At 54.9% G+C, this 26,923-nt stretch overlaps 1 protein-coding gene across 6 annotated transcripts in view; it reads left to right on the top strand.

Moving 5' to 3' along the window:
- CACNA1B (calcium voltage-gated channel subunit alpha1 B) overlaps positions 1-26,923 on the top strand; it is a 194,564-nt gene that overhangs the window by 941 nt on the left and 166,700 nt on the right. For 5 of the 6 annotated variants that reach the window (XM_067040195.1, XM_067040194.1, XM_059073189.2 and 2 more), the window contains exons 2-3: positions 526-631; positions 4,073-4,212. In XM_067040195.1, coding sequence (XP_066896296.1) covers positions 526-631; positions 4,073-4,212 — 246 coding nt within the window. Of the gene's footprint in view, positions 1-525; positions 632-4,072; positions 4,213-26,923 lie in introns of those variants that run through there. The other variant, XM_067040196.1, reaches the window with a different exon arrangement.

The following is a 26,923-nucleotide window of genomic DNA, read 5'->3' as shown; positions in this document are numbered from 1 at the left end:
AATCGGTGTCTGTGTAGGTGTGAGCACCCGGGGGACGCGAGCCCGTGCGCGCGCCTGGCTGCAGGTGCCTGTGTGTGTGCGGGCATAGCATGAACCCGGTGCTGCGCGTGCGTGCGTTCGGGACTCTCGGTACATGTATGCTCACGTGCCTGTGTAGGTACATGTGGCTGCGTGTGTCTTTCGGTGGGAGTGTGCGCCTGCGCGGGGTCCTTCCTCCAGCCGCGCGCTGGGTGCCCACAGACCCCTCCCTCGGGGCGCGGGAGCCGGGCGGGGCCGCGGCGGAGGCGCTGTCCGCGGTGCTGACGGCCGCGGGGACAAGCTGAGGGGCTGGTGGCCGCGACTGCGGAGGCGTCCCTCGCGGCGGCCCCGAGGATGAGGGCGGGAAGGGCGGGGTGGACTCCGGACCCGGTCATTCTCAGCCCCTCCGGAGGCGGCCTGGCCCCGGCTGCTGCACTGCGCGCTGTCGGCCTTGGCCTCCTCGCCTCTCCTCTTTGGCGCCTCCCGGCCAGTCCTTAACCCACGCACTCCGTTTGAGTACATGATTCTGGCCACCATCATCGCCAACTGTATCGTGCTGGCACTGGAGCAGCACCTCCCCGACGGAGACAAGACGCCCATGTCTGAGCGGCTGGTGAGTGCGGTGGCGGCCGGCCTGAGGGCGGGGCGTGGGGTGGCGGCAGCTTGTCTGATTCCGCGACCCTTTAAGGATCCGTGATTGGGCGCAGCTTCCTCGGGCAGGGTAGTCTGGGCAGCTCCCCCTCCTTCAGTGGAAGAAAAGGACAGAACCCGGGCAGCTGGCGCTGCCTTGAAGGGCCAGGAGAGTGGGATCGCCAGCAGCTCAGCCCCCACTGGGGAAGGTGGCTTGAGAGGGGCCATTGTTAGCCAGCAGCTGCTCTGCCCGGTTCCACTCGCCACCCCTACACCTGTCCAGTCCACACGGACTGAGGAACTAAGAGCTAAAGCTGGGGTGCGGGACGGGCGTCCATAATGGCCCAGGTGGAGAAGGGTCAGGCTCCGCGAGGTGGGGGGCTAGCTGCCCACCCTTCCCTGCAGGGCTGTGATCGTCTTCGGCCCCCGGGGTGCAGCCCGTGGTCTCGGGACCGTCAGCCTCTCCGTCAGAGCTGTCCACCCTGGCTCTGCTTGGAACCCCTTCCCTGTGGGCCCTCCGCTTCCCGTGGGAAGCACTCCTTCCCAGCCTTTCTTCCCAAACGTCCCGAATAACGCTTCCACCCACTCTTGCCCGGAGCTCCCCAGACCCCTGTGGTTTCCCCTGTTGGAGTACAGAACTCACAGGGGCCAGGATGCCAGGTCAGGGTGTCTGGAGGTGCTGGGGCAGGGGGAAGGGTGCTGCTTGAGGAGGTGAGCCCCATTTCAAGGGTGAGGTTATGTCCCCTAGCCCCAGCCCCCTCTGCTGCCCTGGCCCCTTTGCCTGGGCTTGGTGTGGGCTCCCAGGGCCCTGAGAGACGGGGCTTCAGGGAGAGCAGGTGCGGGGATTGGAGAGGGAGCCTGGGGCCTGGCTGGAGAGCTGCTGGAGGTCCTGAGTTCCCCGAGGAGGAGACACTTCTGGGGGCACCGGGCAGCCAGAGGCCCTCTTCGCCGCACCCCGCCAAGTGACCGGTTCTGTCCAAGCTCCTTCCCTAACTTCAGTGGAGAAAAGCGTTGATGAAACAGGGCCTGTTCAGTGCTCTGCGTCGGCCTCGACCTCCAGGCCAAGGCATGGGGAAGACATGAGTAAGGCCGCCCTGGGGGTGCTCTCAGTTGGGTGGGCAAGGAAGTGACAGCCTGGGTGGTCAGCCAGGAGACGGGGGACCACGGGGCGTCGTTTCTCCAGGCGCGAGGACGGCCGGGAGGGGTTTCTGCTGTGGGGCTCGGGGGCGGGGGAGGAGGGAGAAGGGCAGCGCGCGGGCAGAGCGGGCCATGGGCCCTGCGCGACTCTTGCCCCGGTGCGGAGCTGGGCAGGTCACTCGCCTTCCCTGGGCCCCAGTTTCCTGCTGGTGCTGCGGGCCCCTTGCCTGCCACGTGCTTGGTGGTGGGCGTCCACTCTGGAGGCCGGAGAAGGGGGTGAAAGGGGGAGGGAACTGGGGTTTCCCGCAGGGGGCCTGGAGCGCCAGGCCACAGGGTGCGGTCACATCCCTAAGGAAGTCCAGCAGGGGCGGGGCCGGAGGGACACAGGCCTGGGGGTGCGGGGGGCAGGGAGGCCAGCGTGCACGCCGCCAGGCTCCGGCGGCAGGCTTGAGTAGGCCGGCCGTGCGGCCAGCCGCGCCTGAGCTCCTGCCGCACAGGTGAGGGAGGGTTTGCTCGGTGGTGATGGGGTCGGTACGCTCGTAGGCGGTGGGGCTGCGCTGTTGGGAGAGTGAGCAGGATGTACCCCCGTGGAGGCCTGCGGGCCCCCGAGATGGATGGGAGGCCGGCCACAGCGGGCCCAGAGAGCAGGCGCCCTGTGGCCCCAGGGCTCAGGTCTGGGGGCTGGGGCTGCTGCCAGAGGCTGGGAGGGGGCCGTGTGGCACAGGGGCAGCCTGGCCTGGGGTGGGGCCGCCACAGCTCCCCGCCTCTTGGGGCTCCGCTTCCCACACATCCATCAACTTCCTGAGTGGCCTTCAGCTGGGGCCCTGGGCTTGCGGTCTCACCCCTGCCCTGAGCCAGCCCTCAGCCAAGTGTGATCAAGGGTGGGGCTGGGGAAGAGCTGTGAGGGAAGGTCTGGGGAGGGGCCCCGCCCCGTCTCCTGGAGCCGGCTTGCTCTTCTTCTGTGCATCCAGAGGCTTCTGTGAACATCTGTTTGCTGGGGCCCAGCTGTTGACCCAGGGCAGGTGGTCAGCAGCCTCTTCTCTCGGGGAGAGGGTACCCTCCAAATACACGAGACCAGAAGCCTCCGGGGAATGATCCTTCGTGAGTCAGCATCAGGGTGGTAGGACAGGAGAGCTGGGCCGCCATGGACGCCAGGCTGAGGGTTCGCCAGGTCAGATGGGAGAGCCCTGGAAGGCCAGGCTTCTCCGGAGAGGAGGGCTCTGGCCGCTGGTCCTGAGCGGGAACCGGCAACAGCCACAGGGAACCAGTCTGGCCCTCCCCTCCCCGCAGCCCCGGGACGCTGCTCCCCGGCCCCCGAGGCCCGGCCCCTCCCTGGCAGAGCGGCCTTCGCAGGACAGGTCCTCCCGTGGCTCCCAGAGTCCCGAGGGCAGGACCCTTCCGCTGCCCCTTTGCCCACTTCTGTGTCCGTGGTCTGCACTCGGGCTGTTTCCCATGCTGACCCCCACCCCGTGTGCCCTCGGTCCAGCTTGCGGGGTCACCTGCACGGAGGCTCTGTCCGCCACCCTTCCCAAGTGCCTGGCGCCCCGGCCACTCCCCACCGTCTGTGTGCGTCTTCTCCGAGTCCGCGCGGCTCGTCCCCGCCGAGCTGGCCACCGGGGGCCCGGCCCGTGTCGGCCCTGCCCTCTCCTGTCCCCATTCTTCCGCCCGCACTGTCCCCTCCGCCTGGAATTCCTTTCCTGTTCGCCCAGCTGGATGCCTCGCCCTCCAGAGGCTCCCTGAGGCACGGCCACGCTTGCTCCCACCAAGATGTGCATGTTTTGATTATCCAGAAGGTGTGTGTTGAAGGAATGCGTGGGTCCTGGGCTGTCCTCTAGGCAGTTGGGCCGTTGTCCCCGTAGCGGTTCGAGCTCAGGATCAGACCCGTCACCTCTGGGTTAGGATTTGTCTCTGCCTCTAGCAAGCTGTGAGTCTCCGGCCCAGTTCCTGACCTCTCTGTGCCTCCGTTTCCTCTAGGATGGGGATAATAGTACTTAATGCACGTGGACTGTTATCACGAGGATTGTCCTAGTGATTGTGGGAAACCCCCCCCCAATTTTGTTATTGTTGTTATTGCTTCCCCTGCTGCAGGGCTTCTGGGGGTGGGAGCCTCCCTTCCTATTGTGATCGGGTGTCGCTGGCCACGGGGACAGGTCCACCTGCCCTATTAGGGGAACTCGGCAGAGGTCAAACAGGCCCGTGATGGAAGAGCCGAGTCTGTGGGTGGTGGGGGGTTTCCTCGCCTGCCACACCCCGGGCGGGGGTGACCTTGCTCTGCGCTTCTCCTCAGGACGACACGGAGCCGTACTTCATCGGCATCTTCTGCTTCGAGGCCGGGATCAAGATCATTGCGCTGGGCTTCGTCCTGCACAAGGGCTCCTACCTGCGGAATGGCTGGAACGTCATGGACTTCGTGGTGGTCCTCACGGGGTGGGTGCTGGGCCCGGGGTGCCCTCTGCGAGGGGCGGGGGCGGGCACGCTGGAGGCCCCGGCTCTGCGGTGGTCCTCACGGGGTGGGTGCTGGTGGGACGGGCATTGTTTCTCCCCACGAGGTGCCCGGGCTGCGATCTTGGCTGAGGGGCCGTCGACGGTGCTCTGTCCTCGGGCGAAGCTTGCTTACAGAGCTGCTGGTGCCGTGGGCAGGTCACCAGGGCAGGGGAGGGCTCTGGGCCTTACTCTGTAAATCCTGGGCTCCAACCTTGCCTCTGTCGCCCCGTGATCTGGGGGGCACGTTTGTGCATTTTGAGCCTCCTGCCTGAAGGGCTCTTGGACGCGTCTTCCTGGAGCCGCGCTCGGGTGAGGCTGTGCTGGTGTGGTGTCACAGTTTCTGGTTCCAGGAAGGTGCTTAATCAGTGTGTCCTGCCACCCACTTTCCTTCTCAGATGGACCCTAACGGTTGCCAGCTTGTGGTTTCCGAACAACCCAGGAGATCCAGAAAGTCGACTTGGGCTGGGCTGCGTTGGAGAGCGGGTAGAATGCCCCGCTCTTCATCGTGGAGGCCCCAGCCTTCGGGGCCGTAGTGTTTCCACCTGCCTGATGGGTATTCAGGGCCTCTGCCCTGTCCCTCTGGCCGGTAGGCTGAGGCTGGGGCTGAGCTGCTGTTACTCTGGCCTTGGGCTGGGGTTGGGGGTGAGGCCTGGGTGTGTGCTCCACAGGACCCGTTTGCACAGCCCAGGTCCCAGAGGCTCCGCCCCGGCGGACTGCAACCCCGCTGCCTGGGACCTTGTGGTGCCGGGGAGGCTCGGAGCCCCACTGTGGCCCAGAACACTCCTTCCAAGGGACAGGAGGCTGTGGCCAGATCTCTGGCCTGTGCTGCATGTGAGGACAAAGAGACTTGGCTAAGTGGCCTCTGGGCTTCCGAATGAGACCCCCCTCTCCCGCCCCACCCTGGGGAGCCTGCCCCCGCTGTCTGCTTGAACTGCCCGTGCCAGAGGTGCCTGCGGCATGGGCCGGAGCCGAGGTGGCCTCGCCTTCAGAGCGTCTCTCCCTGGAGGTGATGGAGGGGCCGGTGGCCCTTGTGCCTCAGCTTCCTTTTCTGTCTTTGCACCTGTGGCACCAGCCTGTCACCGGCTCTGATGGGTTGGGTGCCACTGAAATTGGATATAATAGGCTTTCTGGGCCACCTGCTGTTTTCCTTTCATTTTTCCTAATGACCGAGAAGGGAAGGGAGGGGGGGCCCTTCAGCTGGGAGCCGCGCGGTTCGGCGGTACGGTGTGTGCCGTCCACACCCGCCCGCTGCCCTCGGTGGCGGGGGCAGCGGGGGCTTTTGCAGAAAGCACCCCGAGGTCCCCCCGATGTTGCCGGTGGGGATCTGGTGGTGGGTGTGGCCCCTCGGAGGGCAGGGCGCTCCCACAGTCCGGTGGGCACCGCGCGGGCTGTCGAGGAGAGTCACTGGCTGTTTACATCTCTCTCTCCCTCTAGATGTGAGTCCCCGCGGGTAAGAACGGCGTCGTGTTTTTCAGGGTGTCCCCAGAGCCTAGCTCTGGGAGGGCCCCCAGGGGGGTCAGGGAGCATCTGCTGAATTAATAGGCTGTTGAAGCTAGGGTGCTCTGTGCTTGGGCCCGCTGGGAGCTGGGCGGGATGGTGGGGCCCTGCCTCTGGGGGTGCTGCCCATGGCGCTGAGTGTTTGGACTGCGGGGAGCAAGGCGGGGAGGCAGGAGCCCACGCCGGCCCCTGGGCAGGACCCCTGGGTCTTCCAACAAGCACGTCCTGATTCCAGGTCCGGGGAGCCCCGTCGCCCTGTGAGGGCTAGGAGAGACCTCCAAGGGTGGCTGCTCTCTCTTGCCACTGACCACACTCTCCAGGGCACGAGAGAGAATAGAATGGGCTCACTTTCCTGGGAGCCCCAGCAGGGGGATCCCAAGGGTCCCGCGACCTTGACTCTGCCCCCAGCCCAGACGTGGAGATCCTGACCTCAGTCTATCTGTTTCTCCACCTCCTCTTTCCTACCTCTCCTCGCTTCTGTCTTTTCTTCACGTGGGCCTCTCTCCTACCCCACCAACCCTGTTTCTGTCTCTTTTCCCTCCCTCCCCGTCTCCTTGTCTTACTCTCTTGGTCTGTGTCTCCCCATTTCTAATCTTCTCTGCCTCACTGACCCTTTATCTCTTCTTTGCCTTCTCGGTATTTCTTTGCCTCTCGACGTTTCTGTTTCTCTGTGTCTTTTTGCCTTTTCTCTCTCATTCTTCCTCTGTCTCTTTCTCTTTCTGCCTGTTCTGTGTCTCTCATCCGGGTCCTGGAGTCTCTGCTCTCGCTGGGAGTTGGCACCGATGGTTTCCAGGCTCCCTCTCTCTGCGCCTTGTCCCCAGGGGTGGCGCTGGGTTGGGAGGGGACCCCCCAGATGGGGAGGGGGGGTCTATGTCGCAGAGTCACGTGCTGCCCAGAGTGAGTCACGTGCGGGGGCTGCTCTAGTGCTCCTGCTTGGAGCACCCAGGGACTCGTGACCTGTGTGTGTACTCGGGTATGCAGGTGCATGTGCGTCTGTGCACGCGTGTGCGCCCGTGTGTGTGTCATGTGCGCACGTGTATGTGTGTGTGGTGTGTGATGGAGAGAGGCCCTGGTCCACTTTGGGGTGAGTGCTTGCCCCAGGGAACCTGGGGAAGAACGCCTAACTCTAAGCCCTCCTGAGCTGAGGTCCCTGTGGGTAGCCATGGCGGGGGTGGGGGTGGGACGTTATTCCTCGGTCCCTTTTGAAAAGATTAATTAATTTATTATTTATTTTTGGCTGCGTTGGGTCTTCGTTGCTGGGTGTGGGCTTTCTCTAGTTGCGACGAGCGGGGGCTACTCTTAGTTACGGTGCGTAGGCTTCTCATCGTGGTGGCTTCTCTTTTTTAAAAATCTTATTTATTTATTTATTTATTAACATCTTTATTGGAGTATAATTGCTTTACAATGGTGTGTTAGTTTCTGCTTTACAACGAAGTGAATCAGTTAAACATATACATATGTTCCCACGTCTCTCCCCTCTCGTTGCAGAGCACGGGCTCTAGGCGCACGGGCTCAGTACTTGTGGCTCGCGGGCTCTAGAGCACAGGCTCAGTAGTTGTGGCGCACCGGCTTAGTTGCTCCATGGCATGTGGGATCTTCCCGGACCGGGGCTCGAACCAGGATCCCCTAGCATTGGCAGGCGGATTCTTAGCCACTGCGCCACCAGGGAAGTTCCCTACTTTGTTGTTTTTAATTAGGTTTCACTTAACTGGTGCTCAGAGGGCCGGAGGCCCATGGTGGGGAGGGCAAGGGCTCTGGCCGGGGAGGCCCTGGTGCTGACTTGTCCCCAGAGGCCAGCTGGGCTCCCTTCTACTTCTGAGGCTGGCATGCAGGTTGTGGGAGGGCCCTGATGGAACGAGGGCCCCTCCCTGCATCAGGGAAGCCTCTTAACCTCATATACTCACCTGTAAACCGCGCCTCGGTGCACTCTTGGCATTGCAGCGGTCACAGCATCCAGTCCTGGTCACGGAGCCGGGTGAGGGGCTGTCCTGCCTGCCGCCCTCTGTCCTCCGTCCTGTTCACGTGTTTCCAGCTCCTCGAGCTGCCCTCGCCTGGCACTGCCCCGCCCCCTCACCATCGCTCGATCACTCATGTATTCAGATTCCGTGAGCCTTTGCCCGGTGCTGAGGACACAGCAGTGAACAGGACCCCCAGGCCCCTGCCCTGTGGGCTGCGTTTTTGGGGCACCCAGTCTCCCTGCCCCGCTCTGGGTCCTCTCGGGGCGCAGAGGGTCGGCCAGGGCAGGTCGCGGCCACACCACGGCGCCTGGGGGCAGCTGTACCGCGGGGACCGCTCCTCCCGTGACAGTGCCGTGCGTCGCCTTCCCATGTCGGAAGGGGGTTGAGGAGAACACGGTGCGGACTGGGAGGCTGGCGCTTGGTCTCGGGTGGCCAGAGAAGACTCAGAAGCGAGGTGACGTCTGAAGGATGTGAGGGGTGAGCCATCTAGGTATTCGGGGAGCGGTCTCGGCTGGCGGTGTCAATACCAGGACACAGGTGTATCCGTGGCCTTTAGAGCCTGAGACCAGACAGGATCCCCAGGGAATGGCAGGTTTGGAGGAGAAGCTGCCCATGACCGAGCCCCGGGACCCCCAGGGGTGATACTTAGGGACTGGCCAGTGAGGTGGGTGGGGACGGTGCTGAGGAAGGAGGAGCGCGCTCTCCTCGAGCAGGAACGAGAGGAGGATGGCAGGTGATGGCTTCTCCCGAGAGCTTGCGGGGGGGGGGGGGGGGGGCGGTCCCACGGGAATGGGAAGGGGCCGAGGTGAGCGCCTGGGGCAGCTCTTCCACCTCTGAGGGGGTTTTACAGCAAAGCCGGCAGAGGACGGGGCAGCGGCACTAGGGAGGGGAGGGGCGGAGGCTTTTCTTAGGTGGGGGCCGGAGCCTGTGTGCGGACGGGCCAGGTCTGGGAGGCGGGGGCCAGCGGCGCTGCAGCCGGAGCGCGGAGTGATGTCCCGGGCGGATGAGGGAAGCTGGGCTCCGGCATCCCGGAGGGCACGCCTGTCTCTCTAAGGGCTGGAAACCGGAGGGTGAGCTGAGCGCGTGCGCCGGGCTGTCGGAGGAGCAAGGAGGGCTGGGCCAGGAGCCGTCCCCTGACGGCTGCGTTTCCACTGAACCCCGGAGTGGGAAGCAGGTGGAGTGAGATGGGGCGACGGGGCGAGAGAGTGAGCGCGGAGCACCTTCGTCTGCCCCGGCCTCGCACCTTCTCCTCGGCACCTTCCCTCCTCCGCCCGTTGACCGTCTGGCTGGCTGTCCATCCACTCGTTCGTGTGGAAGGTATCTGTCAAATGCTCTGGTTGCTGGGGCCTCAGCAGTGGGTGTGGAGCTTGCGTCTCCTGGGGACACAGGCAACGCACAGCTCTTGCCACGCAGGGCAGTGAGGCAGGAGGCCGGGGGTGAAGTGCCCCTTCACGGGGGTCAGGGAAGGTCCCCAAGAAGGACCTTCAGCAGAGGTACCCTGAGCCTGCGGGGTGCAGAGGGTGAGGCTGCAGGGAGGCCGCGGGGCCTGCTGGGGGGCTCCGGGTGCAGGGGCCGGTCCTGGCGGGGGAGCTGACCATAGGGAGGTAATGGGGCTCGGACCGGGGTGGAACAGCAGGAGGCGCCGGTCTGGGTGATTGTCCTCAGGAAACCCGCTGGCACCCCCGAGTGTGGCACCCGCGTCCCCAGCCTGTCTGTAGCTGGCGTGTCCCCAGGTCACCACCACCGCCCTCCGCATCCCGTCAGCAGCCCCCAGCCCCCGCCACGGTCCTGAGAGGTTGACTGCAGCTGGGGGTGGGGGCGGCAACAGGGTCCCCTCAAGCCCGGGGGCCTCTGTGCTGCTGGCAGAGGGCCCCAGGATCCCCAGGCCATGGGGTCCCTGCCCCCGCCACAGCCCCGGCCCCAGCCTGGAGCCTGCCTCGCGGACAGCAGAGAACCGTGTCCCAGCTCAGACGGCTGACTCCCCAAGGGGACATTTCCAGCCACAGCCTCTCATGTCACTCCAAATTGAACCGGGATTGCATCCCAGGACGTGGAATTAGAGCTCAGCGCCCTGCCTCCCTGGCCTGGGCGTCCTGTGGGAAGCGGGAGGCCGAAGGCCAGCGGGCCGGCACCGCCTCGGGAGAGGCGCTCGCACTGGGTGTGGACGCAAAGTTGCTCAGAGGGCGAGGGAGAGCGCTCCCGGGAGGCCAGGCTGCGGGGGACACTGCCCCGGGCGAGGAGGGGCTGGCAGGTATGGGCCAAGGTGCGCAGTGACCGTGTGTCCACGTGTAGCACCCAGGGATGCCGTGGCTCGCCGTGGGTGGCGCTGCGTCCAGCTTTGAGGTGACCGGGGACACCGTGTCTGAGTGACCAGTGTCAGTGGGTCTGGACGTGGGCTGGCCCGGTGCGTGTCCGAGGGTGGGCGCTAGAGTTCACGCTCAGGGCTGGAGCCGCCGCACGTGGGCTCCGCCTGCGTCCTGTGCCTGTGATCCTGCAGGCGGGGTCGGTGGTGCCCGGTCAGGTTGGGGGTTTGCTGGACTTTCCCTTCCACCCCCGCCTGAGGCTGGAAGTGGTTGGGGCACAGGAGGGGCCTGAGTTGTGACAAGTGGCCCCTGGGGCCGCAGAAGGGGGCTGTCCCGTCCCCATGGCCGTGCTCCAGGCAGCATCCCCGAGGCGTCACCGTCACCGATGATTCAGAGCAGGCCTGGCCCCAGGGCTCTGCGGGCCTCCTGTGCTGTGGGGCCGGGTCGGAGCTGGGTGGAGGCACCCTGGGCCCGGCCCCCAGGTGCCCGCCTCCTGACACTGGCCTCCCACGGGGCCTGTAGTCCCTGGGGACAGGCCCGGAGCCCCGTGCGGGGCTGTGTGGCCCCCAAGGCGGGCGGGTCGGTGGGGGAGTCCAGCCTCCCTCCTCACGCTTGCTGCTGGGTGTTTATGGAGGGGCCGCTTACTCCCCCGCTGGTGTCCCTGGCCTCCCGTTCCTCCTCCGCCCCCACCTTCCTCTGATTCAGGGTTCTTGTCACTGTCCTGGGGAGGTGTGGGGAGCTGGAGCCAGGCCCCCCTGGCCGCTGCCTGCGGACCCCACCCCGCGTGTTGAGGGAGAGGCCCCTCTGCCCATCTCCAAGGGCCTGGGGATCCTGGCAGGACGCGGAGCGCAGGCTGCCCGGCCTCAGGCCCAGAGCTCAGTTGAGGCGAGCCACCTGCCGCCTCTGGTCCCAGGCGCTGGGCCCCCTGGGGCTGCCGCCGCCTGGTGCCCACAGGATGCCAAGCCCCGAGTGCCTCTGAGGGGCGGCCCGGGGCAGCCGCTCACCTATCCAAGTATCCTGTGCCTGGTGCGCCTGCAGAGGTCACAGGAGGTCAAGTGCGTGCCTGCGGAGGGCAGGAGCGTCCGCCCCTGGGGGGTGGACGCGCCTACAGCTGTCTGGGTGGCGGGGCCCTTGGACCCCGTCTTTCCGCTCAGCTCCAGGCAGCTCCCCTCGCCCGCACTCCACACGGCTGCGCCCAGAGCTGCAGACTCACCTGGAGGTGACAGTGGTTGCTGATGTCTCCTTGGGTTGCTAGGCCTGGAGCGAAAGCCAGTCCCTGGCCTGGGGAAGGGGACGGGAGAGCTGGTCCTTCTCGGGACGGGCAGGCCAGGCCTCGTCTCCACCCGGGGCCTCTCTACCGCCCGCAGCCCGTCTGCGCTCTCGCTGCCCTGGAACCCGCAGGTCCCTCAGGTCACCTGTCACAGGCCCCTGGGTGTCCTGTCGCTCAGGCAGCCGGTGGCCTCGCTGCTGCCCCACTGAGCCCCTCGTTCTCTGGGTCTCAGCCTCCCCCCGGGGGGGCCACTCTCAGAGCCCCCGACACTACAGCCCCTTCCGGAGAGAAAGAGCCCGTGTGTGCGGCTGGGCCCTCTGCTTCCTGTGGGATGGGCTGTGCGTCTGTCTTCTCTCGGCTCATCCCCCTTCCCCACCTGGCGGGCCTCTCTGCCCTTTTCTCGCCCCAAGGGGCTTCCCTACTGGCTGGCTCCGTGACAACCCGTCCCTGCTGATGGACGTGCCCCCTGAGAACCGTGTTAGTTCAGGCGCTGTAACAGAGGCCACAGATGGGGGTCAGGGGCTGAGACGGCAGCCGTTCACCGTCTCACCGCCTGGGGGCCGGACGCCCGAGATCAAGGTGCCCGCAGGGTTGCTCTAGGCGAGGCCCTCTTCCTGCCTGCAAGTGGCGGCCTTCCCACTGTGTCTTCACGGGGCTGCTTCTCTGTGTGTGCAGAGGTCCCTGGGTTCTCTTCGTGTTCTGTTCGATTCATCCTATTAAATTAAAGGCCATCCTTATGACCCCGTTTAAGCATTTACCTCCTAAGAGCCCCGTCTCCAAATACAGTCCCTCTGGGGCTTAGAGCTTCACACGGGAATCTGGGGCGGCGGGGGGGGGGAGGTGGACACAGTTTAGTCCATAAGAGGCTGTGCTCAGACCCCAGGCTCCTGTGCTGAGCGTCCGTTGGCCCCATCGCCTCGGTGCCGCGGTTCCCAGTGGGCCGCCAATACTGTGGGGTTGGAATCCGGCTGGGGGAGCAGGGAGCCTGCCTCGCGTGGGCACAGGGCGCCCTGTGACCGACGCCGGGCGACCGTGTGGCTCCGGGCCCGGCTCTGCTGTGGCTGCCGTGTTGTGGGCCCAGGTGAGACGTCTGGAGGGCCGGTGTCTTCCTCCCCGCCTCGCCTTCCGCTGACCGCGGGCCCTTTCTCACTCCTCCAGGTCTGTTGTCGGCCTCCCGGGCCTGACAACACCCCGCGGCCCCAGGCACTGAGGGCGGGCTGAAGGCAGGGCTGCCCGCCCGCCCACCCTAGGACCCTCTCCAGCCTGGACTGGGGGGCAGGGGTCGGGGGGCACTGCTGAGCCCTGGGGGGTCTGGGGGCTCCTGGGCATGGTGAAGCCTCCGGTCTGAGGGTGGGAGTCCCTAGGGAGCCTCCAGCACTGCCACCCCCTCTGCCTGCTGCCTCGGGCCTGGGTTCTGAGGACGCAGGGACGGGGAGGATTGGGCTTGAAGCAGGAGCTCCCTTCTTGCCCTCTCACCTCATCAGTTCCGCGACACGGTGTGCCCACTGGGCTACAGTGTAAGGCCGGCCAGCCCTGCGACACGTGCCGGTGCGAGGACGCAGCAGAGGCACGTGCGAGACCCCTCCAGCCCTGTCCCTGCCCGCCTGGCCTGGACTTGGTCTCCATCAGGGGGTAAGACCCCCGGGGTGGTGCACTTGCTTGTGCTTCTCTGGGTCCCCAGCCTGGGAGGTGGGCAGTGGGGCGGGGGCAGAGCCCTCTGGTGAAAAAGCACCAGAGCCGGTGCGCAGCGGGAGCTCCTGAGACTCGGAAGGGAGAGCGAAAGGTAGAAGCTGACTCCTCCGTGCAGCTTCCTGCGTGCGGGCTGGTCTGCTGCTGTAACCATCCTACAGCCATGCTGGGCTGGATGCTGTTATTAACACCCCCTTTAAAAAAACTAAATATCTTATTTTGAGCTAATTGTAGATTCACAATATGCAGAGAGGGCTCCGAGGGTAATGTCCTGTGAAGCTGTAGCAGTTTCACAGCTAAGATGTTGACAATGACACAGTCAAGACCCAGAAACTCCATCCCCACCGGGACCCCTCCTGTCGCCCTTTTGCATCTGCTCCCCCTTTGCTCTGATCTCACTGCTTCTCGACCCCTGACAGCCACAGTCCAGTCTCCATGTCCATCATTTTGTCATTTTAAGAACATTATGTAAATGGAATCGTGCCTTTTGGGATGGGTTTTTCACTCAGGATGATTCTCTGAGGGTGATTGAATCACACTGTTGCATGTGTCTATACATTGTTTCTCTTTACGGCCCATTGTCTCTTTAACTATTCACCTGTTGAAGGACTTGTGGGGTGTTTCCAGTTTTTGAAATATCACCCACAAGGCTGCTCTGCACATCCACGCACAGGTTTTGTGCGAACATAAGGTTCCATTCCTCTGGGACGAAAGCCCAGGAGTGCAATTACGGGGCCGTATTGCAGTTGCATATTTAGTTTTTTAACAAATTACCAAACTGTTATCCAGAGTGGCAGTACCATTTTACGTTTTTTAAAATTCCCACCAGGAATGTATGAGTGATCTAGTTTCTCCATATCCTCACAAGAGTTTGGCGTTGTCGCTATTTTTTATTTTAGCTCTTTTGATAGGTATGCAGGGACACATCATGGTGGTTTTGATTTGAATTCCCTTAATGGCCAATGATGTTGGACATCTTTTCATGGACTTACTTGCCATCTGTATCTCCATTCTGGGGAAGTGTCACTTCATGTATTCTGCTCAGGTTCTAATTGGATTGTTAGATACTAGTCAGTTTTCTCCCAATCTGTAGCTTATTTTTTTCATCCTCGTAACAGGGATTTTTGCAGAGCAAAAGTTTTGAATCTTAATGAAGTCCAATTTATCAGTTGTTCCTTTTATGGATAGGGCTTGTGGTTTTGAGTCTAAGAACTCTTTTCAGCCCTAGGTCATGATGATTTTCTCCTATTTTTCTTTTCTGAAAGTTTTATCATTCCACATTTTATGTGTAAGTCTGGGATCCATTTTGAGTTAGTTTTGTATCAGGAGTGAGGCTTAAGGTGAGATTCTTTTTTGTTTGTTTTCTTCCCGTGTGTGGCTGTCCACTTGTTGGAGAGGCTAGACAGTGTATTTCGTCCACCGAAGTGTTGTATCTCTGTCGGAAGTCAGCTGAGCGTGTCTGTGTGGGTCGCTGCTGCCCCATAGATCCATGTGTCCATCCCTCCGCCACTTGCACACTGTGCTGATTACTGTAACTATTTAAGTCTCAAAATTGGGCAGACCCATTCCTCCCACTTTATTCTTTTTTTTTTTTAAAAAAGTGTTTAGGGCTTCCCTGGTGGCACAGTTGTTGAGAGTCCGCCTGCCGATGCAGGGGACGCGGGTTCGTGCCCCGGTCCGGGAAGATCCCACATGCCGCGGAGCGGCTGGGCCCGTGAGCCGTGGCCGCTGAGCCTGCGCGTCCGGAGCCTGCGCTCCGCAGCGGGAGAGGCCACAGCGGTGAGAGGCCCGCGTACCGCAAAAAAAAAAAAAAAAAAAAAAAAAAAGTGTTTAAGAGTAAATTAAAAAAAAAAACTGTTTTAGCTATTCTAATTTCTTTGCTTCCATATAAATTTGGGAATAATCTTGTCAATGTATATGCAAAATCTTCACAGGAATTGTATAAAACCTGTGTGTTAATTTGCAGAGAATTGTTATCTTTACTATGTTGAGTCTTCCAATCTCTGGACATGGTATCTCTCTCCATTTATGTAGACCTTATTTGATTTCTTTTTTTTTGAATTTTATTTATTTATTTTTTATACAGCAGGTATAGCCATCCATTATTAGTCATCCATTTTATACATATCAGTGTATATATGTTAATCCCAAGCTCCCAATTCATCCCACCCCCTTCCTTTCCCCCCTTGGTGTCCATACGTTTGTTCTCTACATCTGTGTCTCTGTTTCTTTCTGTCTTGCAACCAGTTCATCTGTACCATTTTTCTAGGTTCCACATCTATGCGTTAATATACGATATTTGTTTTTCTCTTTCCGACTTACTTCACTCTGTATGACAGTCTCTAGGTCCATCTACGTCTCTACAAATGACCCAATTTCGTTCCTTTTTGTGGCTGAGTAATATTCCATTGTATATATGTGCCACATCTTCTTTATCCATTCATCTGTCAATGAACATTTAGGTTGCTTCCATGTCCCGGCTATTGTAAATAGAGCTGCAATGAACATTGTGGTACATGACTCTTTGAATTATGGTTTTCTCTGGGTATATGCCCAGTATCGGGATTGCTGGGTCATATGGTAATTCTATTTTTAGTTTTTTAAGGAACCTCCATACTGTTCTCCATAGTGGCTTTATCAATTTACATTCCTAGAACAGTGCAAGAGGATTCCCTTTTCTCCGCACCCTCTCTAGCATTTGTTGTTTGTAGATTTTCCGATGCTGCCCATTCTAACCGGTGTGAGGTGATACCTCACTGTAGTTTTGATTTGCATTTCTCTAACAAGTAGTGATGTTGAGCAGCTTTTCATGTGCCTCTTGCCCATCTGTATGTCTTCTTTGGAGAAATGTCTATTTAGATCTTCTGCCCATTTTTTGATTGGGTTGTTTGTTTTTTTAATATTGAGCTGCATGAGCTGTTTATATATTTGGAGATTAATCCTTTGTCCGTTGATTCATTTGCAAATATTTTCTCCCATTCTGAGGGTCGTCTTTTCGTCTTGTTTATAGTTTCCTTCACTGTGCAAAAGCTTTTAAGTTTCATTAGGTCCCATTTGTTTATTTTTGGTTTTCTTTCCATTACTCTGGGAGGTGAGTCAAAAAGGATCTTGCTGTGATTTATGTCAAAGAGTGTTCTTCCTATGTTTTCCTCTAAGAGTTTTACAGTATCTTATTTGATTTCTTTCATCAATATTTTGTAGTTTTCAGGATTCAAGAGCTATGCACATTTTGTTAGATTTACATCTAAGTTTTTCTTTTATTTTTGCATGAGTACAAATGGTATTATATTTAAAATTTCAGTGTCCACATGTCCACTGCTAGTATATAGAAAAACAGGACATTTTTGTATATTTATCTCTAATCCTGCAACCTTGCTGAATGCACTTATTAGTTCCAGGAGATTTTTCTTTTATTTTTAAAGATTCTTTGGAATTATCTATGTTGACAAGTATGTCATTTGCAAATAGGGACAGTTTTATCTCTTTCTTTCCAATCTGTCTCCCTTCTCAGTCCTTTTCTTGTCTTATTACACTGACCAGGACTTCTAGTACTAAATTGAATGAGAGTGGACACCTTTGCCTTGTTCCCAGTTTTAGGAGGAAAACATTCAGACTCTCCCCATTAAGTGTAATGTTTGCTGTAGGTTTTTGTAGATGCTTTTTATTAAATTGAGGCAGTTCCCCTCTATTCCTTTTTTTCTGAGTTTTTTTGTCATGAATCAGATTTCTTCTTGTCAGTGTCAGATTTCATCCAATGCTCTTCCTGCATTGGTATGATCATGTGACTTTTTCTTCCTTTGCCTGTTTTTTTTTTTTTTACATCTTTATTGGAGTGTAACTGTTTTACAATGGTGTGTTAGTTTCTGCCTTACAATAAACTGAATCAGTTATACATATACATAGGTTCCCATATCTCTTCTGTCTTGCGTCTCCCTCCCTCCCACCCTCCCTATCCCACCCCTCTAGGTGGTCACAAAGCACAGAGCTGATCTCCCTGTGCTATGCGGCTGCTTCCCACTAGCTATCTATTTTATATTTGGTAGTGTATCTATGTCCATGCCACTCTCTCACTTCGTCACAGCTTACCCTTCCACCTCCCCATATCCTCAAGTCCATTTCTTTGCCTGTTAATATGGTGGATTACAATGATTGACTTTTGAGTATTGAACCAGACTTACTTCCTGCAACAAACCATGGTCATGGTATATAATCCCTTTTTATATATTGCTGAATTGTATTGCTAATATTTTGTTAAGGATTTTTGCATCTGTATTCATGAGGGCTATTGGTCTGTCATTTGTTTGCTTTGTTTTGTTTTGTTTTTGGTTTTTTTTGGTACTGTCTTTGTATGGTTTTGATATCAGGGTAATACAAGCTTCCAAAAATGGATTTGGAAGTGTTCCCTTCTCCGTTCTATTTTTCTGGAAGCCATTGTGTAAAAATGCTGTGAATTCTTCTTTGAATATTTGGTAGAATTCTGCAGTGAATCCAGCTGGGCCAGGAGATTTATTTTTAGGGAGTTTTAAAGTTATGGATTCAATTTCCTTAATAGTTATAGGGATCTTCAAATTATCTATTTCCTGTTGAGTGAGTTGTGGTAGTATGTGTTTTTTGGGGACGTAGCCCATTTAGTCTAAATTGTCAAATTTATGTGTGTAGAGTTGTTCACAGTAGTTGCTCATTATCCTTTTGATGTCTGCAGGGTCTGTAGTGATGGCCCTTGTCTCATTTCTTATATTGGTAATTTGCATCTTGTCTCTTGATCTCTCTCTTTTGGGAGGTTTAGGTTAGTCTTGCTAGAAGTTTGTCAATTTTATTGATCTTTTCAAAGAACCAGCTCTTAGTTTCAATGATTTTTTTTCTTTCTTTTTTTCAGTTTTACTTATTTCTGCCCTTATTTTTATAATTTTCTGCATTCTGTTTGCTTGGGTGTATTTTACTCTTTTTATTTTTTCTCAGTTCTTATGGTGAGAGCTTAGATGAGTGATTTGAGACATTTCTTCTTTTCTAGTGTATGCACGTGGCGTATTAAATTTGCCTCTCAGCACACTTTAGCTGTGTCTCACACATTTTAATATGTTGTATTTTCAGTTTAATTCAGTTCCATGTGTTCTTAAATTTTCCTTTAGACTTTCCTTTGATCTGTAGATTGTTTAGAAATGTGCTGTTTAGTTTCCAAATGTTTGGAGATGTTCCAGTATCTTTCTGTTATTAATTTCTAGCTTGATTCCATGTGGTCAGAGAACACACTGTATGATTTTGATTATTTTAAATTTGGTAAGGTTTATTTTAGGCTCAAGATATGGTCTATCTTTGCTTATGTTTCATGGGCACTTGGCAAGAATATGTACACTGCTCTTTTTGTGTGGCATGTTCTATAAATGTGGATTAGATCCTGTTTGTTGAAGGTGTTAATAAGTCTTCTGAATCCTTGCTGATTTTCTGTCTGGTTGTTCTGTCAGTTGTCAAGGTGGGTGCTGAGGTCTCCATTTATAGTTGTGCATTTGTCTATTTTTCCTTACTGCTCTATTGGTTTTTGCTTCACATATTTTGTGGCTCTGTTGTTGAGTACATACAGGCACGCCTCACTTATTGAGCTTCACTTTATTGTAGATAATGCGTTTTTTTCACAAATTGAAGGCTTGTGGCAGCCCTGCATAGAGCAAATCTATTGGTGCCATTTTTTCCAAAAGCATTGGCTCACTTTTTTGTCTCTGTGTCACATTTCGTTAATCCTTGGAATATTTCAAAACACTCCTAAAAGATGATGACTTGTTGAAGGCTCAGATGATGGTTAGCCTATTTTAGCAGTACAATATTTTAAAATTAATGTATGTACATTTTTTTAGACATAATGCTTTTTTTTTTTTTTTTTTTTTTTTTGCGGTATGCGGGCCTCTCACTGTTGTGGCCTCTCCCGTTGCGGAGCACAGGCTCCGGACGCGCAGGCCCAGCGGCCATGGCTCACGGGCTCAGCCGCTCCGCGGCATGTGGGATCCTCCCGGACCAGGGCACGAACCCGTGTCTCCTGCATCGGCAGGCGGATTCTCAACCACTGCGCCACCAGGAAAGCCCGACATAATGCTATTATAGCATAATTAGTAGACTACAGTATAGTGTAAACATAACTTTTGTATGCACTGGGAAACCAGAATATTCATGTGACTTCCTTTATTGTGATACTCATTTTATTGTGGGGGTCTGGAACGAAACCCAAAATATATCCCAGGTGTGCCTGTGCATGTTTGGTGTTGCTGTGTCTTCTGGGTAGACTTTATTATTATATGTTCCTCTGTGTCTCTAGTAGTCTTATTTGCTATGAAGTCTACTTTATCGATGTTACTGTAGTCACTCCAGCTTTTGTTTGATTAATATGTGCATATGGCTTTTGATGCTCGAGTTTAGTAAATTTTCTTACAAAAATAAACTAGGAAAACAAATACATTATACATTGGTTCCTTAAAAAAAAAATATGTGCATGATGTATCTTTTTTTATCTTTTTACTTTCAACTTGCCTGCATCATCATATTAGAAGTGAGTTTCTTATAGACCGCATATAGTTGGGTCATATTTGTTAATCCATTATGCCAATTCTGTCTTTTATTTGGTTTATTTAGACCATTTCCGTGTAATATAGTTATTGCTCTGTTAGGGCTTAAGTCCACTATTTTATTTTTTGTCTCTGTTTGAGCTCTCTGTTTCTTATTTCTTTGATTTCTTTTTCCTGCCTTCCTGTGGGTTATTTGAATGTACTTTAGAACTCCATTTTGATTTATCTATAGTATTTGTAAGTGTATCCTTGTAGAGGGTTTTTAGTGGTTGCTCTGGGTATTGCATTATATATACATAATTTATCCCAGTCTATTGGTATAGTTTTACCAGTTTGAGTGAAGTATAGAAATCTTATGCAACTTATGCCCCTTATCCTCTCCAATTTATAGTGTGATTATCTTAAGTATTTCCTCTACATGTATTTATTTATTTTAAAAATTTATTTATGTTATATTTTTGGCTGCATTGGGTTTTCGTTGCTGCGCATGGGCTTTCTCTAGTTGTGGCGAGCAGGGGCTACTCTTTGTTGTGGTGTGTGGGCTTCTCATTGTGGTGGCTTCTCTTGTTGCAGAGCATGGGCTCTAGGCACACAGGCTTCTGTAGTTGTGGCACACAGGCTCAGTAGTTGTGCCTCGCAGGCTCTAGAGCTCAGGCTCAGTAGTTGTGGTGCACGGGCTTAGTTGCTCCGTGGCATGTGGGGTCTTCCCAGACCAGGGCTTGAACCCGTGTCTCCTGTATTGGCAGGTGGATTCTTAACCACTGCGCCACGAGGAGAGCCCCTCTACATGTATTTAGAACTGCATCAGAGTGTGCTATAATTTTTGTTTCAACCACAAGCATAGCTTAGAAAACATAATTTAGGAAACTGTATTGTATTGATATTTACCCTTTTTAAAATTTTTTTAATTTTTGTGGTACGCGGGCCTCTCACTGTTGTGGCCTCTCCCGTTGCGGAGCACAGGCTCCGGAAGCGCAGGCTCAGTGGCCACGGCTCACGGGCCCAGCCGCTCCGTGGCATGTGGGATCTTCCTGGACCGGGGCACGAACCCGTGTCCCCTGCATCGGCAGGCGGACCCTCAACCACTGCCCCACCAGGGAAGCCCTTACCCTTATTTTTATTCTTTTCATTCTTCTTCCTTCCTAATGGTTAGTGATTCCTTTTTTTCATCATATTGTTTTTATTTAGAGAACTTTTAAAAGTCACTCTTTGAAAATAGGTTTGCTGGTGACAAATTCTCTTAGTATTTCTTCATCTGAGAATATCCTGATTTCTCCTTCATTCCCGAAAGATATTTTTGCTGGGTACTGGTGTCTAGGTTCACACTTCTTTTCTTTCAGCATTTGAAAATATTGTGCTACTTCCTTCTGATCTCCATGATTTATGATGAGAAATTCACTGTCCTTTGAATTATTTTCCCTTATATGGATGTGTTTCTCTGGCTCTTCTGAATATATATATGTTCATATATATATATATATATATATATATATATATCCAATTCTATTATGAAAGTTTTCAGAGGATAGTTGGGTAGTACAATGAACAACATATATGCTCCACCTAAATTCAATAAATTTTAATTTTGTAATCCTTTTCCTTCCTGTATTATATATTTTGCCGTGCCATTTAAAAGTTGTAGGTATGGGGCTTCCCTGGTGGTGCAGTGGTTGAGAGTCTGCCTGCCAATGCAGGGGACACGGGTATGTGCCCCGATCTGGGAAGATCCCATATGCTGCGGAGGGGCTGGGCCCGTGAGCCATGGCCGCTGAGCCTGCACGTCCGGAGTCTGTGCTCCACAACAGGAGACGCCACAATAGTGAGAGGCCCGCGTACCGCTAAAAAAAAAAAAAAAAAAAAGTTGTAGGTATTATGAAGTATCATCCCTAGTGTTCTAAGAATAAGGGCACTGGCCTATGTAGCTATAATAACATTATCATACCTGAGAAAATAATTCCATCATCACCTAATTTATTCCATTTTAAAATTTCTAATTGTCACAATCAAGATTTTTTCTTTGGTTTTAGTTTTCAGAAGTTTGACTGTGATGTATTTTGTGGGTATCTTTGAGTTTATTTTGTTTGGGAGTCACTCAATAGGCCCTTGAGGCTCCCTCCTGCCCCCCTTCTCTTCTTCTACTTCCCCTCCCCCCACTGCTCCTCCTCCATCTTTCAGCCTAATTTCTCTCTGTCGTTCACATTCATACTGTACTGTTATTCAGTTCATTGACTCTTTCCCCTGTTCCCTCTCTTCTGCTGTCGAGCCCATCCTCTTAGCTCTTTATATTGATTATTGTAGTTTTCAGTTATAAAATTTTCATTTGATTCTTCTTTACATCGTTCATGATACTTTCTATTTTCTTGGTTTGTTTCAAACATGCTTGCAATTGTTTGTGGAAGCAATTTTATCATCACTGCTGCAAAACCTTTGTCGGATAATTTTAATATCTCTGTTATCTTAGTGTTGGAATCTACTGATTGTCTTTTTTCGTTCAGTTTGAGATCTTCCTGGCTTTTTTTTTTTTTTTTGCGGTATGCGGGCCTCTCACTGTTGTGGCCTCTCCCGCTGCGGAGCACAGGCTCTGGACGCGCAGGCCCAGCGGCCATGGCTCACGGGCTTAGTTGCTCCGCGGCATGTGGGATCTTCCCGGACCAGGGCACGAACCCGTGTCTCCTGCATCGGCAGGCGGACTCTCAACCACTGCGCCACCAGGGGAGCCCCTTCCTGGCTTTTTGATGCATGAGTTTTGATTGAAACCTGGACATTTCCACATGTTTTTCTGAGACTCTGGATTTTATTTAATCCTGTGTTAGCTGAGTCTCTGATCCTGACCCATAAGAGGCGGGGGTCTTATGCCTTGTGTCTTCTACGTGGGGTGGAAGTCCCAGTCCCCTACTCGACCTTCATTGGCAGGACCCCTCATTACTGCAGGGAGGAGGGGGTAACACTCCCACTTTACAGACTAGAGACTGAGGAAGCTCAGAAATTTGTTCTGCAGGAACCAGTAAGGATTCCAGCTAGACTGAGCCAAAGTCCAAGCTCCTAACCATTAGCTACCCTGACCCCCAGGATATGCAGGAGGAGTAAAATTGACCCTAAAAAGAGGGGTCTGATGGCAGTGACCTGGAAGCATCTGCTCCTGGGGTTTCCGTGGCTGCGGTGAGCGAGTGTCCTGGGTCACAGTGACCTCACTGGTCGGAGCTTTGCTGCACTTGACCGAAGTAGTAGGCCTCTTTCAAGCTGGACGGAGCACTTCAGGCAGTCCAAGGGCACAGTGCCCACCTGGGGGCCATCTTTTCCCAGCACAGGTTGGGGCTGGTGATGGTCAGGGAGGGGCTGTCGAGCAACCCTACGATGGTCACCCGCTGTGCCGCAAAGAAGCTGGTGGCCTGGCACCCTTTCTGTCCGCTCTGTGTGGTGCCCACCTGTCTTGTAGCCCTATTTAGGCTGCGGAGGGTGATCACACGTGGCTGGACTTTCCTGTGCTTTGGGCAGTGACTATGCCAACGTCTGTTGCGTGTGAGGCTGACCTCAGCGTGAATCAGCGTGTGTCACCGTGTGTCACCATGTGGGCCACGAGGCACTGGGCCATGTCCCAGCTCCACCTCCTCTTGGGTTGTGAGCCTGGACCCTTGGATGTGCTCTCTGAACCTCAGTTTCTTCCTCTGTGTGATGGGGCTAAGGGCGCTGACCTCTGAGAGTCCCTGGCGCGTGGTAGGCAGCCCATGCCGTTATTTGAATGAGATGTGAGTGTCATGTCCTCTGGCCTGGCGGCCTGCACATGCCAGGCCTGGCCCTTGTTCAACACCCTGCCTGGTGTCTCTGGGGTTTGGAGCAGGCTCAGGGCCTCCAGTGCGGGGGGCCTGCGCTTCGTGCGCAGCCTAGGGTCGGGGGTGGGGTGGGGAGGATGGAGGAAGCTGAGGCATCTTTGGCTGAGACCCACAGGCTGTCTCCATGGCAACAGCCAGCAGCCTCCTGGGCAAGAGGCAGCACCTGGAAAGTCCGTGAGAAAGCAGTCCCTGGAGATGGTGCTTCCCCTGCCATGCGTCTGCCCTCGGCTCCCGTGTCTCCCCGGGCCGTGGGTGGGTGCTGTGGGCCCCCACGCAGGCCTGACCGGGGGACTCGGCACCTGCCCAGGGGGAACCAGGACCGGGGCGAACAGGTGCTCCTGGCTTCCCATGGAGCGCCCCCCCCCCCCCGCGGTGACGATAGTAACAGTCCCAGGGACGCTGGTGCTGCGGCCCCTGCCACTGAGTGCTGGTGGGTCCCGACGCTGCCGGGCACGTCTTCCGAGTGTCGTCTCGTAGCAGCGTCACCATAGCCACGGGACCCTCACGCTGTCACCTCCATGTCTCAGGTGAGGGACCGGACAGGCCGTGCCTTCCCTGTGACCAGGAAGACCCAGGCTTGGACTTAAACCCCGGCCACCTGCTCCAGAGTCCTGGGTCTGGTGTCCCAGGGCTGGGGTCCTCCCAGGCCAGCCCTGCGGAGCCTGGGGTGCTCACGTCTGGGTGGAGAGGACATGGCACCCCAGCCCCCTGCTCGGCAGGGCCTGAGCTCCCGGAAAGGGGCTGAGCGGCACCACTGACACGCGTCCCGCCTGGGGCCCCAGCGGGGTCGGGGCCCTGCTCAGCTCAGCAGGGACTTGGAGCCAGAGCCACCACTGCTGGGGTCACAGCATCTCAAGGGGTCGGGTGGCCCCTGCACCCCAGGTCCTTCTTGCTGATTTGTTGCCCAAACTGAGGTGTTTTTGAGAGTCAGAGGGGCACCAGTAGCAATTGTGCAGGGTCAGCAGTCCAGACTAGGGCTGTCCTGGGCATCTCTGCTCCCTTTGCTGACTTGATGGATTGGGAGGCTCCGGGGGAGCCCCCAGCTTGGCCTGGGGGAGGCAGAGGACGACCCGCCCCCCCGCATCGTAAAACAGATGTCGAAAGGCAGGGTGACCCTCTAGCCAGTATGTTCCATGTGCAGCTACAAAGACCCAGCCGAGACCCCAGACTCTGGGCGGGTGGGGGGTGCCCGGGTCAGGGTCAGGGCCCCAGGCCAGCACTGCAGCGGGTGTTGCCACCTCTCCCCACCCCACGTGGCCGGGAGCACCCCCAAACTCAGCTGCCCGTGCGGGTGGGATCCCACACAGGGACTGGCTGATGTGTCTGCGCCGTGTGGGCCTGGTATCTGTGGTCCAGGCAGTGTGTCCGTGGCGCCTGCTGTCCACACTGGGCGCTTGGGTACCCATGGGGCTGTGTGTCTGAGCACGTGCCACACGCCTGTGTGTCCCCAAGTCCCGGCCACGTCTCTACGCCCTGTTGCTCCATGTGCTGCGGTGACCTGGGCCTGGGGGCTGGGCTACAGTAGTCACTAGCTGGGTGAGTGTGTGCTCTGGGGCCTGGGGCCCTGCATATTTTATGTAGTTATTATATCATAATTTGCATAAAACTTGCAGTTTACCCTTTTTTATATAACAGCGTATTGAGGTAAAATTCACGTACTATAATATTCATCCTTTTATAGCGTACAATTCAGTGATGTTTAGTATGTTCTCAGAGTTGTGCAACTGTCACTACAACCTAATTTTAGAGCATTTCCGTCTCCCCGAGAAAGAAACGCCCTCCCATTCGTAGTCACGCCCCGATGCCCCTCCCCGCCGGCCCCAGTTATCACTCATCTCCTGTCTGTCCCTGGAAATGTGTCTGTCTGGACACTGAATGTGATGCCATCATGCGATGTGTGGCCCTTTGTGTCTGGCACCTTTCACTTAATACAGTGTTTCTAAGGTTCATCCATGAATCAGTTCATCTGTTTCTTTTAACGTTATTTCACAAACACATTAGGTGCGATGTGATGTGTTATTATTTGTAATGAACACCCAGGGCTCCACTGTCGTTGCACATGAAGATGGTTCTACATGAGTTTTTTTTAAACTATATATTTATTTATTTATTCATTCATTTATTTTTGGCTCTGTTGGGTCTTCGTTGCTGCGCACAGGCTTTTTCTAGTTGCGGTAAGCGGGGGCTACTCCGTTGCAGTGCGCGGGCTTCTCATTGCAGTGGCTTCTCTTGTTGCGGAGCACGGGCTCTAGGTGCGCGGGCTTCAGTAGCTGTGGCATGCAGGCTCAGTAGTTGTGGCTCGCGGGCTCTAGAGCGCAGGCTCAACAGCTGTGGCACGCGGGCTTAGTTGCTCCGTGGCATGTGGGACCCTCCTGGAGGCTCGAACCCACGTCCCCGGCATTGGCAGGCAGATTCTTGACCACTGCACCACCAGCGAAGTCCCTCTACATGGGGTTTTAATCTCAATAGTGTGATGTCTATCTTTGTAACTTTGGTTTCTGAATTTTTCATGATTTTGATGGGACAGATTCCTAGAGCAGACTAATTGAAAGTGTTTAAACGTTTTATGGCATTTTATTTTGCCAAGTTGTTTTACAAGTGGGATGCATTAGTTTACATTCTCACTAGTTCTATTTAAATTATTAGTTCAATGTCAACTTCACCACCGCTGGGGGTTACGTTTCTAAAGCTCTTGATAATGTATTGGGTGTAAGGCCACTCCTTGTGGTTTTATCTTTCTTTTCCGTGGCTGATGATTGGGACATGCTTGCACGTTACTGAATTGTGTTGACTTTTATGAGTTTTGTGTGTGGATTCTTTGCTGTTTAGTTTTGGAAATGTCAGGGCTTCTTCGCTAACGTTTATTGAGCATGTACTTCCTACCAGGAGCCTTGCTGGGTGTGGGCTGAGAAGGAAGGCCCCCAGCCCTAAGCCAGCCCTGCCCTCCCAGCAAGGCTGACCTCCTGCCTTGCTTTCCAGGATTTCCTAGAGCCTAAGACTTTGGGAACAGTAGTCACCAAAGTCTTAGGCTCTAGGAAACAGTAGGATGTATGCTAGTAGGATGTACACTATAATTACCCTTTTGTTATTTTTGTTAATATAACATCTTTAATTAAAGTACCTCCAAGTTATTTTATTTTTCTTTAACATCTTTATTGGAGTATAACTGTTTTACAATGGTGTGTTAGTTTCTGCTTTACAACAAAGTGAATCAGCTATACATACACATATGTTCCCATATCTCTTCCCTCTTGCGTCTCCCTCCCTCCCACCCTCCCTATCCCACCCCTCTAGGTGGTCACAAAGCACAGAGCTGATCTCCCTGTGCTATGTGGCTGCTTTCCACTAGCTATCTATTTTACATTTGGTAGTGTATATATGTCCATGCCACTCTCTCACTTCATCACAGCTTACCCTTCCCCCTCCCCATATCCTCAAGTCCATGCTCTAGTATGTCTGTGTTTTATTCCCGTCCTACCTCTAGTCTCTTCATGACATTTTTTTTCTTAGATTCCATATATATGTGTTAGCATACGGTATTTGTTTTTCTCCTTCT

This window comes from Kogia breviceps, chromosome 8 (genome assembly GCF_026419965.1).
Source record: "Kogia breviceps isolate mKogBre1 chromosome 8, mKogBre1 haplotype 1, whole genome shotgun sequence".
NCBI lineage: Eukaryota > Metazoa > Chordata > Mammalia > Artiodactyla > Physeteridae > Kogia > Kogia breviceps.
Note: the sequence above shows the minus strand (reverse complement) of the source record. Positions and strands in the feature narration are given on the sequence as shown.